This window comes from Microtus oregoni, unplaced genomic scaffold, assembly GCF_018167655.1.
Source record: "Microtus oregoni isolate MIOR12 unplaced genomic scaffold, Mior012 000035F_ref0000213, whole genome shotgun sequence".
Classification (NCBI taxonomy): domain Eukaryota; kingdom Metazoa; phylum Chordata; class Mammalia; order Rodentia; family Cricetidae; genus Microtus; species Microtus oregoni.
Window position 1 is genome coordinate 14,915,340 of NW_024543094.1, and position 15,028 is coordinate 14,930,367.

Below are 15,028 nucleotides of genomic sequence, written 5' to 3' on the forward strand. Positions count from 1 at the left end.
GATACATATGGATGTATTTTCATTCTTCTACATGTTGATATCCAGTTATGCCAGCACCATTTGTTGAATATGCTTTTTTCCATTTTATATTTTTTTGCTTCCTTGCCAAAAATCAGGTGTTCATAGGTGTGTAGATTAATATCCAGGTCTTTGGATCAGTTCCATGGTTCTCCTGTCTGTTTTTATGCCAATACCAAGCTGTTTTCAGTACTGTAGCTTTGTAGTAAAGTTTAAAGTCTTGAAGTCAGGGATTGTGAAACCTCTAGAAATTCCTTTATTGTACAGGTTTCTTTTGGCTATCCTGAGTTTTCTGCTTTTCCATATGAAGTTGAAACAATCTACCTCAAAACCCAGCAATACCACTTTGGGGGTATATACACAAAGGATGCTCAATCATACCACAAGAACATGTGTTAAACTATGTTCACAGCAGCATTATTTGTCATAGTCAGAACCTGGAAACAACCTGAATGCCCTTCCACAGAAGAATGGATAAGGAAAACGTGGTGCGTTCACACAATGGAGTACTACATAGCAGAAAAAAATAATGACATTTTGAAATTTGTGGGCAAATGGATAGATCTAGAAAACACCATATTGAGTGAGGTAACCTAGACACAGAAAGACAAATATAATATGTTCTCACTCATAAGTGGCTTTTAGACATAATGCAAAGAAAAACCAGCCTACAGTTCACAATCCCAGAGAATTTAGACAACAGAGAGGACCCTAAGGGAGACATGCATGGATCTAATCTACATGGGAAGTAGAAAAAGACAAGATCTCCTGAGTAAACTGGGAGCATGGGGATCATGGGAGAGGGTAGAAAAGGAGGGGAGAGGAAAAGAGGGGAGCAGAGAAAAATATATAGTTCAATAAAAAAAATTTAAAAACCACACAAAGTAAATCTAATGCTTGGGTGATAAACTCTGGGAATACATTCTATAATGATTAAAATCAAGATGCCCCCAAGTCCAGGGAGCTCACAGACTGTTCACCTGGAAGGTAACATCAAAAATAATACAACTAGCTCCTGGGAGCTAGATTTCAAACAATATGGAAGAAACTGATACAGTAAAGCATAACACATGCCCATGGATGATGCATAAGCTATTATACAGGACACTAGAACAAGTCCTCCCCCTGCTAATTCGTACTTTCCCTAACTTCAAGGCATGGATGACAGACAAGGGATGCTATGCATGTTGCTTATCCTCTGATATTGTCTACCAAATTAACGAGAGAAAGAAACAGCTATCCAAGCTACCTGGGAACCTAGGACTGGCACAGAGTGGTGCGGAGTCACAAGGGGATCCCAACATGAAAACATCTGTGAAATGATTTGTTTATCACCATATTTGTTAATCTTTTTTTTTTTTTTTTTTTTTTTTTTGGTTTTCGAGACAGGGTTTCTCTGTGGTTTTGGAGCCTGTCCTGGAACTAGCTCTTGTAGACCAGGCTGGTCTCGAACTCATAGAGATCCTCCTGCCTCTGCCTCCCAAGTGCTGGGATTAAAGGCGTGCGCCACCACCGCCCGTATCACCGTATTTGTTAACGAGATCCCAGAGCCAGGCCTCATGATGAAGAGCAACGGATCCTGTCATACAGATTGGAGGGCTAGAGAGATGGCTCAGTGGGTAAGGTGCCTGTCACAGGAATGTGGAGACCTGAGTTCAGATACCCAGAACCTATACAAAGCCAGATGAAGTAGTGAGCAACTGTCACACCAGCGTTCCTATGGTGAGGTGTGAGGCACAGCCAAGAGAGTCGCCAGGAGCTCAAGGGTCAGCTAGCCTGGTACATGCGATGGGGACAATAAGGCAGTTTCTCAAAGGAAGTAGACGGGAGGCGCCAACATTCAAGGCTGCGCTCAGATTTCTATTCATGCCCCTGGCACCTGCACTTGTTCTCTCTCTCTCTCTCTCTCTCTCTCTCTCTCTCTCTCTCTCTCACACACACACACACACACACACACATATGCACCAATAATAACAACAACAATAACAACAATAGCAATAGTAATAATAATAATTGTACAAACTAGAAGGAAAAGTATGGGCTTTGGTCAAGGAAAAATGTAGTTTTTTTGGTTTTTTTTAAATATTTATTTATTTATTATGTATACAATATTCTGTCTGTGTGCATGTCTGCAGGCCAGAAGAGGGCACCAGACCTCTTTACAGATGGTTGTGAGCCACCATGTGGTTCCCGGGAATTGAACTCAGGACCTTTGGAAGAGCAGGCAATGCTCTTAACCTCTGAGCCATCTCTCCAGCCCCAAAAAATGTAGTTTTTGAAAACATGCTTACATGTATTTAATTATGGGATGGAGGGACATTTAGGGGGTCAGAGGACAGCTCTCGGGAGTCAGTTTTCTCCCTCCATGTAGGTCTCAGGGAATCGAACTCAGTTCATTGGAAACGACAGCAAGTTCCTTCACCCACTGAGCTATCTTGCCAGTCCAGAAAACTCTACTTAGTGGCCACAGTGTCATCGCCAGTGTTCCCTAGGACAGACATGTTTGCAGATGCTCATGTCTTAGTTGTGTGAGTCAACTAACGAAAGACAAGCACCCAGGCACATGGCCTCTCTTCCTGCTACTTCCTCCCAGCTCCCACCTCATTGAGCTTTTGGACTGAGTAGCAGAAGTCTGATCCAATGTCAGTCATCTCTCAACACACACATGGGAGAGGAAAAGCCAAGTGTGAGCCAGTGGCCATTGGGAGGCCCTATCTCTGCCCTCACACTGGGGAAGCCTTAGCATCCAGAAGCACATTTACACTGCACTAGGAAAAGAACCAGAAAACTCTGGATGCATACAGATTTAGGGGCTCCTGGTACAAACATGCCCCTACAGAGTATGCTTTTTTTTTTCAGGTTAAATAAACTTCACTGTTTGTGTGGGGAAGGTGTGTATGCATGCATATGTATTCATGTGTGTACTCACAAGTGTGGAGGCCAGGGGTCAGCAGCAAGTGTCTCCCTCAGTCATTCTCCACCTTACTATATATTTTTTCTAGATACCCTTTTACTGAGCCTGGTGCTCACCAACCCTGCTATACTGTCTTGCCAAAATCCCACAGAGACTTTCTTGTCTCTGCCTCCCTAGTACTGATAGTATAAGCAAGTGCCTCCATACCCAGCTTCTTTTACATAGATGCTGGGAATCCAAACCCAGGTCCTCATCCTTGCATGGTAGGCACTTGGTTTACCAACCCTCCCCTACCCCAACTCAATCTTTACAGTTCTTTAAAAGCCAATTGTTTGAGTAATTATTTTTTAAATTAATTTTTGTATGTGTATGTGTGTGCATACGCACCTTCATGTGTCATTGTTCCTGTGTAGAAGTCAGAAGACAGTCCTTGCGAGACAAACTCAGGTCATCAGGCAGGCCTGCATGGCCACTGCTTTGAATCACTGAACCATGCGTGCAGCCCTTGAGAAATTATTTAATACCAACTATACTCTTAACCCCATGATAAGAACAGCAAAACTGTTCAAGTCTGTCAAAGTTTTGAGAAGCCAAAAGCATGGAGAATGATTCCTAACAGGATCCAAGTGGACCCGTGTCATATGTCTCATGTTGCCTAGCCCATTGACCGAATACGAAAGCCCTGTGCTTGGGACGATTGTCTTTTTAATCAGTTATACAACATTGTCTATGAGACTCTCCCACAAGCCAGCTGAGCTTTTCACCGAGTGTTATGGCTTTGGAGAAATTACGGACTGCTAAAATAGGACTTGCAAAACCACTCAAGGCAGCAAGGGGCTTTGCAAATTGCTCAGACATGTGTTTGGCTGTTCCAGGGTGGTTCTCCTGGAAAGAGGCCATGCTGCTGCTGAGAAGCCAGGAGAAAGAAGCATGCCAAACTGACAGTGACTAGCAAGGAATGGGGTTTCAATGTCCAGAAATGACAGAAGAAAGAAGCGTGGCGATGGTCTCACATCATTCATTGGATTGTCCTTGCATAAGGAGGAAGCTCACGCCTTCCAGAGTGCAGCCTTCTCAATGAAGTCTTAAACTAAGAAATAGCACCGACCTTGCATCCATCCACACCTCTCTTGGCTGCACGCTATTGCTCCCATAATGGTGTGATAGTTTCATGGTTTGGTTTATGGGCTTCAGGGCAGACCTGGGACCAAAGCCTGAACCTTAATCCACTTATAGGCCAGGCTATGCACCTGTACAAACCCTCAGCTTTCCATCAATAAAGAAGGATGGTAGACTACTTCCACAAGACATAATTCATGTCCTACACTTAGGATAATGAATATCATGTTGAATATGGGCCCTGTTATGTTTTTAAGAGGTCTTCAAATGTCTGGAGAGATGGTCAAGTCTGTAAAGCACTTACCAGGCAAGCATAAGACCTTTCTAAAGTTCATCCCCAGCTCCAACATAAAATCTGCACATGGCAGTACATGTGTGTAATCGCACCTCGGGGGAGGCAGAGACAGGAGGATCCTGGCAGTCAGTCTAGGCATTCAGGGAACCCCATGCTCAACGAGAGACACTGCCTCAAAAAGAATCAGGTGTGGAGCGATTAAGGAGGACACCGTAAGTCACCTCCCACCACAGTGTGTACGCACACAGGTGTATAGATATCCACATGAGGGGCCCCTGCTTCTTTTATAAGTAAAGGAGAATTCGGAAGAGCCTTGATTCGTCCTTTTGTTTGTTTGTTTGGCTGATTTCTCTATATGACTTGAGCAGGATTTACCTTTACTTTTCTAGAAGTTTTTTTTGGCAAGATTTCTTTCTTTCCCCTCTTTTATTATTTTAGACAGGGCTGTGCTACATAACCCTGGCTGGCCTTGAACTCACAATCCTCCAGCCTCACTCAGTCTAAAGTACTGGGAACACATGCCGACAACAACCATGCTTATAGATAGGTATATCCTTGACCACCACCTCATCAGCTGTGGAGGATCATGGGTTTGAAAACCAACTGGTCTTGGACTTAGGCTGTGAAGTAGCTCGGGTGCTCAAAAATGAGCCTCTGAGCAGCTTCAGCCTTGGGGACAGATGGTCTTAGAATCAATGGGATGGCAACAGTAGACTGGCTGAGCATTTTCCCACTTTGGCACTTCTTAATACTTTATTGAGAAATAATGTAAACATGGTACTTGTGTAGTACACTAAAATGCACATTATTCAAAGTGTCCTTATAAATAATAATATTTATAGTTTAAAACTATGGAGATAACAATAGTATTTCTTTTTATGTTGTTTTCTTTTGTTTTTAAATAAGCTCCCGTATATCCCTGACTGACTTGGAACTGCTATGTTGCTTTGAACTTTCGATCCTCCTGCCTCCACCTCCTGAGTGCTGGGATCACAGGAGTGTGGCACCCATCCTATTTATGCCGTGATGGAGGCTGAAGCAGGACTTAATGAATGCTAAGCTTCAAGCACCCAAGACCCCATCAATAGCTCTTCTTTAATTGCTAATATGGTTGCCTCCCTTTTCCAGATTCTTCATGATTTTTTCAGGGATCGCCTCACATCATTTCTTCACCTTCTTATGAAGGTTTATTTCTTATTGATCTGCAATAGTTCGTTGACTATGGATGGTAAACACTTGTCTTTTTCCTGAATACAGCTTTCCAGTCATTTATTGTTTTTGTTTTTAATTTACAACAGAAGTTTACAATTTTCTTTTACCTGAAATAACTGTTTTTGTAGTCATTTTCATCTTCTATTTTTAATCTTTAAAAACTTGCTCTTTGCTATAAAACCAGTTAATAATATATCTTTTTACAGCTTTGAATGTGGTTCATTTATTATCTTTACTTATCCCTTTAGTGTATCTGGAACAGGTTTACCATTATTATTATTATTATTATTATTATTATTATTATTGTTATTATTATTAATCAATATAGTCTTTCTAGGAATAAATGCACATTAAGTGTTCAAATTCCTTTGTTCACTCTGAGATGGTTCAGACTCCCCTAGGGAATGATGCTGCCCATAGTGGGGAGTCTTCTCACTTCAGTTAGCATAATAAAGACTCCATGAGAGATGCCTACAGGGCAACCTCATCCATCTAGATCAGTGCTGACCATGGCTCCCTTCCCAGGCAAGTCTAGATAAAGACCAGTTGTCGATGAAAGCTAACATCACATCCATGAATCCACAATTTCATAAAGTATGAAAAGAAAACCTCTAAGGAAGAATAAATAAGAAACCATCATTCTAAAATTACAGAAACAAATATGAAAGAGAAAATCACAAAATCAGACACCAATAAATAATGCCCCCAAAGAGAACAAAAGTTAAAATTTTAGTGTCTTTCAACAGCAACAATCGAAGTCAGCCAACAATGCAAATGTCCTCTGGTGACCCCTCTGCACTTGGAGCTGTGGGAACGGGCTGCAGATTTTGTCAGAACCACTTCTGAATTATTGAGACCTGGATTCTTTGTTCTATGGGTATGCCAAAGGGACTGCTAAGGGTTCTGTTTCACTGTTGGCCAAGGAATCCCCACTGGACACGTTTTTGTTGATGTGGTACTGTTCTGTTTTGTTGTTTCATTTTTAGCCTTGTTTTGAGCCAGGTGTCGCTATGTAGCCCAGATTGTCCTGACACTTGCTGTGTACCCCAGGCTAGTCTTGACTTTGTGTTCCTTCTGCCTCAGTCTCCTAAGTATTTGCATTCCAGTGTACCTCACCATGGTCAGCCGACAACACTGTTGAGTGACCCCCTCACTGTGTTCCTATATCACTCTCATTGTCCTCCCTTGTTCCCTCTAGCCTGTCCTTCTGCTTTCTTCCATAGAATCTACCAATGACTCACGGAAAGCAGTTTAAGGATGTCTGTAAGGAGGAACAGCTGCATGGTAAAACAGACATTTGGCATCAGCTGAATGTCATTCACAAGGCAGATCGCCATCCCAGTCAGAAGCTTGAGCAAGCAATGGGCAGGCAGCACTCACTCACCTGCTGGAGTTTAGCTCCCACCATGGAGGCACTGATGTCAAGCACGAAAACCACATTCTTGGGTAGAGGAGGGAGGTCTTTGGGAGCAAAGTAGTGCACAAAGTAACCATTCAGAACCTGGTGGAAGAAAATAGTGTAACCGAAGTTGGATTCAGAATAAGTAAGAAAATTATGAGAACAGTCGTTAGAACTTGTAGAACACAAAGATAGCATGAAACTCAAAGATGGCATGAGACAGAGAGTCTAGGCTTCCACACCAAGAAGAAAATTATCTACAGTCTTGATTCCTCCAAGGGAACTAGTGTTAACTAATATAATAAAGTAGAATCAACTCTTTTAAATTTATTCATCATGGACTGCGGTGAAACTCAGTGACAGAGCGCTTGCCGAGGATATGTAGACCCTGGGCTGAATCTGCATTACCTTGAAAATAATATAAATGTATGCACGGGTATAGATACATAGACCATGACAAACCACCGACTTTAATTATGCATCTTCTTCGGACCTTGCTTCTTGAGAACCCTGCTTCTTTCATTATCTGTTTTTACTAAGCATCCTACACAGGGAGGTGTCAAGGTTGTCTGCATTCTCTGAGCACATCTACATAGTTTAATATTCTCACCTTGTCTCTGCAGCAATACAACCTGAAGGGAAATAAGCTCCGGAACGTCTCTTTTAATTAAAGCTGAAGAGGTGCTAAAATTCTAACCTCATCTAAAACACCACAGGGAAAATTATATTATAGATTTCATTTGCTGTCCAGGTTACTGAAGCACGAAATAGGTACCTTTGGCGGCCAGCAAGGGAGCACCACTAGTCTCTTCGAAGACATATTTGGGGTTTAAACCATTTTACCAAGAACCGGAAAGATCTTTCACCTTCAGGTAAGTGTTGGAATCCATAGTTCTGAACTGAACAGAAAGGATCATGCTCCACACATGGCGGCATCATGGAAGCCATTACCTGGATGTCACCAACGCTCTGTTCTCTCTTGACATCATATCGAATGATGAAATCTCCCAAAATGCCATTCTGGGCAATCTTAGCTTGTTGGACCACAGTCGGCTTAAAAATAACTTTGGCAAAAGTTTCATTTTGGTTGATGACTGTAGAAGGGGGAGGACCCGTGTCGCCTGTAAGTAAGATATAAACACAACAAATAGCTGAAATTATAAAGCCTTTTCCTGAAGAGAATTACTATTTTGCATAGACACAGGATGTTAGACTTCAATCTATTGGACGTTTGAAGACCTGGTATCTTCTAAGAACGTCTGTCAATTTCTCAAGGCAGAAAGGGTTTGTTTGGGCCCATCGTTTGAGTAGATAAGCCATAATGGAGTGGAAACTGGTCACATTGCAGCCAAGATCAGAAAACAGAGAGATGAATGCCTGTTCATCTCACTTGCATTTTTTAATCCAATCCAGGACCCCATCCCATAAAACAGTGCCACCCATAGTGAGGGTCATCTTTTCTACCCCAATAAAGCTAATCTAGATAGTCCTTCACAGGCACGGAGGATTGGTTTGCCTCTTGGATGATTCTGGCTCCTGTCAGAGCAACAATATTAGCATCACAGAAGAACTTGTGTTAGGATACTGATTTCCTTTGCACTGAGTGAGAGTCCTTGCATAGGTTACCAAGCCATCTGTAAAATATGTTAATAGGAGTACCGATGTCATGCCCTTGAGAAGATCCAGTGATGTGATGTACTTACTTATCACCATCCTAGCTTGTGCTAAGCATCACACTAAGCAATGTTATTACCAAACTTAAGCATCTGCAAAGTAGGAGGAATTCAATATGGCATCATGGACATGTCACACTTAGGATGACACATGACTGTCACAATGTAGATTCTTTAATCTACAAGTGATGCTGACAGTCTTGTTGAGGGAGAGCGTCAGAGGGTGGAGAATATATTCTCTATTCTTCACTTACATAGTGTTCAAAGTCAAATGCAACTTATCCAGAGACAAGTGAAGTAGGGTGAGTGCTCCTTTGGGAGGACAGGTGCTAAGTTAGAAAGAATACAAAAGAAACTTCAGTGGGAAGTATCCTCTTTGATACATAGCAATATGGGTGTACTTAGTGTAAATGTGTGAAAGTGTATGTATCAATACTTATGCATAAGTTTTACGTCCTTTATTCTCTTGTTTTAATTTAAACATGGGTGTGGGAGAGTAGAATAAATTGAAGACACTCTGTGGCAAGGAACATAGTTTGGGCAAGTGAACCCTTCTCTGTTCTTTTCCTTAGAGTAAATGTGCTTGATGAGCCACTTATATGGGAACTAGGGGGAGGGATTCACAGATGTTACAATCGGCAGAATTGAGATGGGGCTAAGAGTTACTGGGAATCACTTGCCATGCCTTTTAAGTTACATCAAAGACTATCAGTGGTCACGCCTCACTTTACTAGGGTCCCAGCAAAGGCTGAAGAGTCACCTACAGTGCATCAAGCAGGCCTCAGCCTCAGAAGAGTAGCATTAGCAACGCATCGGAACCTTCTAGAAATGTCAGTTCTCAGGCCCTTCCCAGAAATTCTCAATCAGAAACTCTGGAGAGAACTTTAACAAGTCCTGTATGTGACTCTGGTTTCTCACAGTGGAAAATAAGGAATATGCCTTTCACCCAGACCTCATACCATATATACAGATCATAGCCATGGCCTTTGCAGTATGTAAGTTATTCTAATACTCTGTAATAATCCAATGTATTATCTTTAAACTACCAGCATGCACCCACTTTATCTTGCTCCAAATCTCTCTCAAAATGTCTTTTGACAAGTTCCCCAACTTAATTCGTTCATAAAAAAATGAAAGTCCTGGGAATTTAAAGACTATCACTTCTTTCTTCTGATTTATTTGACTAGGTTCTTTGATACAGACCACGAGAAAGGATGTGTATTATTTGTGTTGCCTGTTGACCTCTGGTGTTCATTCATGATGAAAATTCATGAATTTCGTATAAATGCTTTATTTCACAGGCCCAAAGAGTGGGTGAATTCTCTATTTTGTTCTTCACCAAGAAGCCAAATTCCTGAGGCTGGCTCCCGCCCACTAAGTGCCATACAGCTAAGGTTTTCTACCAGCATGGTTTCTACCACTATGGGGAGCAACTCAAAAGCAGAACCTTTTAAAAACTATTACTGTACAGGGGTGCACAGGGGTGCCAGGACACGCGTGCAGAGGTCAGAGGACAACTTTCAGGAGTTAGCTCTCTCCTTTCCTCTTCGACTCCAGGGATCAAACTCAGGTTGTCAGGATTGCAGGGCATGCTCTTTCACAGCCTAGCCTGAGCCACTTGCCCATATCTCTAGAAAATGACAGTGCTCTGGGCTAGGAAGGTGACACAGCATGACGGCCCGAGTGCCCATCTTTAACCAGTGTAGAAAGACGGGCATGATAATGAGTGTCTGTAATTCCAGTGCTGATGTGTAGAGATGAGGCTCATGGGGTTCCCTGACCAACCAATCTAGTCAATTTGTGAGTTCCAGGTTCACTAAGGAATGCTGTCTTAAAAAAAAAAAAAAGTGTATAGTTGACCTCTGACCTTCACATGCACAAACCTGTGCACAAAGGCAGGTGTGCACACCTACACACGCAAACACAAAAGAAAGGGGAAAGTAAAATCCTCTGTATTAAAGAAAGGGAAATCTGATAATTCTATTAATATAGACTTCCAGCTACTCATCTAAACCCCAAAGCAAAATAATCCCATTTAATACTATTGAGGTTTCCTTGCTCTGAACTAGGGCTCACGCTGCTGACTGTCACACAGCACTTCATAAGCACAGTGAGCTGAGTACTCAGGGCCCTTCCCCGTGTTCTAAAGATAATGAAGCCCAGAAAGGAAGGCTTTGCAAGCTGACCAGAAGAAGGAAACCGCTGCCACACCTGTCTGATAAGAGGCCTTGTTTGTTTTCCTCCTCTTTGTTTTCTGCCCACTTGGTTAAGAGGAAGGAGTGAAGTGTGGCAGCTGCCACAGTTAAGGGCACTCTATCTTGTCAACCGCCATCAAGAAAATGTACTAGCTGCTCCCTGTACCCAGGGACTCCTCTCAGGCCACCAGCTTTCCCATGAGGCTGTCCTCCTGTGTAAAGCTTGGACTTCAAAAGCAAGAAACAATATTGTCTGTGGAAGCCATGTAATAGCAAAGAAAGCGCTTGTGTTTCACAGACCCTACGTGACTGACTCAATGTTTCAATTTTACTTCTGGCAAACTGGAGCCCCACCAGCATGCATCATTGCTAGGACAATGTTGAACATGGCTCCAGGCACATAATAGTTGTTCAATACATAATCACCGGTGTATTCATTAGTTTTCTAGTATAGTGTGAAAAAATGCCTGATACAGCAACTTAGGGCAGAAAGGCTTTATTTTGACTCAGTGTGAGTGTACAGTCCATCACCGTGGAGGAATCACAGCAGAGGAGGCCAAGCAGCTGGTCACATTGTATCACTTGCTTTCTGCTTTTCTCCTTTTAATTTCTACGACCCCAGCCCATTGGATGGTGCTGCTGCCCGCCCCCTGCAGGCTTAGCCTTTGGTCCTCAGGGAACGACTCTGGAAGCCCCTCACAGACATCCCCAGAGGCAAGTCTCTTGGCGACTCTAAATTCAGTCAAGAGAGTGATGAAGCTTAACCATCACAGACCCTCTCTTTTGGAGTCATTTCCTATACAAATTAAAAGAAAAAAAAACCTATTATTTTTCTATAACAGCTAGTCTTCATTTGGAATGACAGTTTGTTTACCCATGACAGCTTGATGAAAACAATAATTTGGAAAGGCCTGGTAAGTCCTTGTGAACATTATTGATCTGGAATGTAAGAGTGTCTATATAAAGAATAATTTTATAAAGTGCAATGAAGGTAGCTGCTTCTTAGAGAGCCCCCTGAGAGGCTGTGCAGAATTCTCATATGAATGCATGCATATGCTTTTCTGAAATGAAGATTCATAACTTCTGCTAAAGAAATTCAAGTTTATAAATGCTATTTCATTTTCTCTGTTTGATTCTATCCTTTAAAAACAAAACACGCATTTGGTTGGTATATATAATATATTATATATTGTTTTCTATCTAGAGAGAGGTTCAGAGGACACAAACTTCCAGACCTGGCTTTATGCTAAACCACGGATGCTAGTCACAAACAGATATTCTTTCAGACAACCACAAATGCTGGGGGAAGGAAGCCAATTACTACATAAAGTGTCTAAATGGGAAAATACACAGGGGCCAAAGAACCATGCTCAAGGACACTGGCTGGAAGCTACAGCCGTGAGAGCTGATGAGCAGAGGGATTTCCTGGATTCTGTTTCCTGTGGGCTTTGGGTTTGGCTACTGTCAACCCCAAAGCTGCCAATACCTGTGCCTTCTACAAAAGGATTTCCAAACAAACACTGCCTCCTCATTTCCCCTGAAAAGAGGCTAGATGGCCTAGGTGTGTTTATAAAAATTCATCAGCTGAGCTACTCAGTTAAATTCCAGGCAGTCAAAAATACTGTGACTTATTGGGCAGCTACAATTTGATGGTAAAGACAAAAGTCATGCAGATCAGCTGAGTACTGTAATAAAAACTAAGCAGCGGCAATGAGAAGAAACTGGTTAATTTTTACAAATCTCTCACTAAATAAAGTTTTCTTACTGGAAAGGATTCTTCTCACGTGTTTGATGTGATGGTTATTATTGATTGTCAGCCTCCCAGGACCTAGAGTTCCTTAGGAGACACACTTCTGGGCCTGTCTGTGAGGACTCATCTACAGTGAGCTAAGTGATGTGAGAAGACCCATCCTGAACGTGGGAAGCACCATCCATCAAACTGGAGGCTCAGACTGAATACAAAGGATGAAGAGAGCCGAGATCTGCTTTCTGGTTCTGACTGCAAATACAATGTGACCATCCGCCTCACCCTCCATGGCTTCCCCACACAATGAACCGAGCCCCTTGAACGGGAAGCTGGAACAAGCCCTTCATCCTACGCTGCTTCTTGATTGGTCTCAGCAATTAGATAAAAGTAACTTACATTGTTGGTGTGTGTGTTTTTTTCTTTTTGGAGAAAGCATTATATAAGCGCAATAGCATCATATAGCACAGCAGAGAAGAATAATGAAAATTTACATTTTAGAACTCAAGAGGTCTTTTTTTATAATTAAGTGGTGTTTGCCCAAAATTCTTAACAAATTTGCATTCTTCGCTACCTCTTTAAGTTTCTTTCTCCCTTAAATAATATATTACGGACTCTCAGTTTTCCATAATTGAGTGTGAAGAAAGTTTATACATGTTGACCACTTAACATGAAGGAGATTGCTATATCCATAGGTGGTTTCCATGAGACAACTGAAGACACTGATTATGAAACTCTGTGGGCAGACACAGCAGAGGCCGGCCTGACTTTAGCCACAGCTGCGACTGATGGCTTCGTTCACACAATGGCATCCACCTCACACACTAGAAGAATCAAAAAAAACCAAAAAACCAAAGTGAAGTCCTACAGGAAGAACAGGCTGTTCCCACTCCCTACCTAAAGAGGGAACGCCAGGCTTTGGTGACACATTCATAGCATGCTGTCCACAGATGGCCCCAACCAAAATCCAGTCAGAACAAGGAAGGTGACATGGGCTTCCATGCCAGGATGAAGAAGGAAAACAAAGCTCACTCTGGAGCCAAATGATTCACACCTGAGTCACCCCTGAGCTAAACAACAACGAACCATTTCGCATAACAATTAGTTGCTTTCCTGGCAAAAGTTCAGAGATCTCACCAAAGCCAAATCGGGCTATGCCCTTCAGCTGCTGAAAAGCAGCCGGATCTGAGGAAGGACATAGAACTGGGGGTTTTGTGGTGAGTCACAATACTATCCTTTAGTAACGGACACTTGCCGGATTTAGAAAATAAAAATACAGGATGTCCGCTTTTACTTGAGTTTTGGACAAATCATCAATAGCTTTCAGTATGTCCAGAGTGTTGCATGGCATCTGTGGCTTCCCCACAAATAAAATGTAAGTAGGCATCAAGATTTCACCCAGCAGCCCTAGCAAAGAGAGATATAATTTAGGATTTTTTGAACCAATTTCTTCTAGAACCAAAATGGGTAATTAATATGTCTGCCCTCTAATCCCTCCATGATAACAAAAGGAGAGATAGGCCCAAGACCTGGGATGGCAAGAGGCAACTTCTACAGGTTATGTAAGCAATTTTGAACTGACCTGATTCCCATAGTAAAAACCTTACTGGTAAGAAGGTGAACAACAGATACTTTTAAAAAAATCTAACAGCAGGTTGGGGAAACAATGGATTCAGCAGGATGGGAGAAAGAGAGAAGGAAGGGATATTATGAGAGTTAGAGTATGCATTCACGAAATTGTGAACAGACGGGTTTTTTTTTTTTAAAAGATCTAAAGTCAAGATTATTGTGAGGGGGGCTGGAGAGATGGCTCAGTGGTTAAGAGCATTGCCTGCTCTTCCAAAGGTCCTTGAGTTTAATTCCCAGCAACCACATGGTGGCTCACAACCATCTGTAATGGGGTTTGGTGCCCTCTTCTGGCCTTCAGGCATACACACAGACAGAATATTGTATACATAATAAATAAATATTTTAAAAAAACAAAACAAAAGATTATTGTGAGGGTTTCATGACATCCCAAAACAATCCTGCTTCATTTAAAAGCTGCTTCTTTTGGTCAAAATCCTGACCTAGTTGATGCCCCTAAATTCTGCTGGGAAGCCCAGAGTCGTGACTCCAAGCCTTTGCTAAGCACGAGGATGACAGTATAGTATCTAGAGGGCGGAGAGATGAGTGGGTGCCGGGGGCCAGGGTGGTGACCGGGTGACTGCATACAGATATCTTAGGGAGTGCTACAAGTATTCTAAAATCAGTTGTGGTGATGGTTGTGCAACTATGCAAACACTAAAATGCACTGAATTTCATCCTTAAGCTAAGTAACTTTCAGAGCACAAAATTAAACCACAATTAAAATAAATAAGATGGACATAGCAGTGCATGCCTGTAAACTCAACACTACGGAGGTTGATGAAGGAGGATCATGAGTTTGAGACCAACTTTGGCTCCTAAGTGAGAGCTAT

General features: G+C 42.2%; 1 protein-coding gene across 1 annotated transcript in view; it reads right to left on the minus strand.

Annotated features, from left to right (window-relative positions):
- Positions 1-15,028, minus strand: part of Itih5 (inter-alpha-trypsin inhibitor heavy chain 5) — a 90,720-nt gene that overhangs the window by 37,822 nt on the left and 37,870 nt on the right. Inside the window, exons 6-7 of the mRNA XM_041630775.1 lie at positions 7,909-8,078; positions 6,943-7,059 (exon numbers count right to left, since the gene is read on the minus strand). Of these exons, the coding sequence (XP_041486709.1) occupies positions 6,943-7,059; positions 7,909-8,078 (287 nt within the window). The remainder of the gene's footprint in view (positions 1-6,942; positions 7,060-7,908; positions 8,079-15,028) is intronic.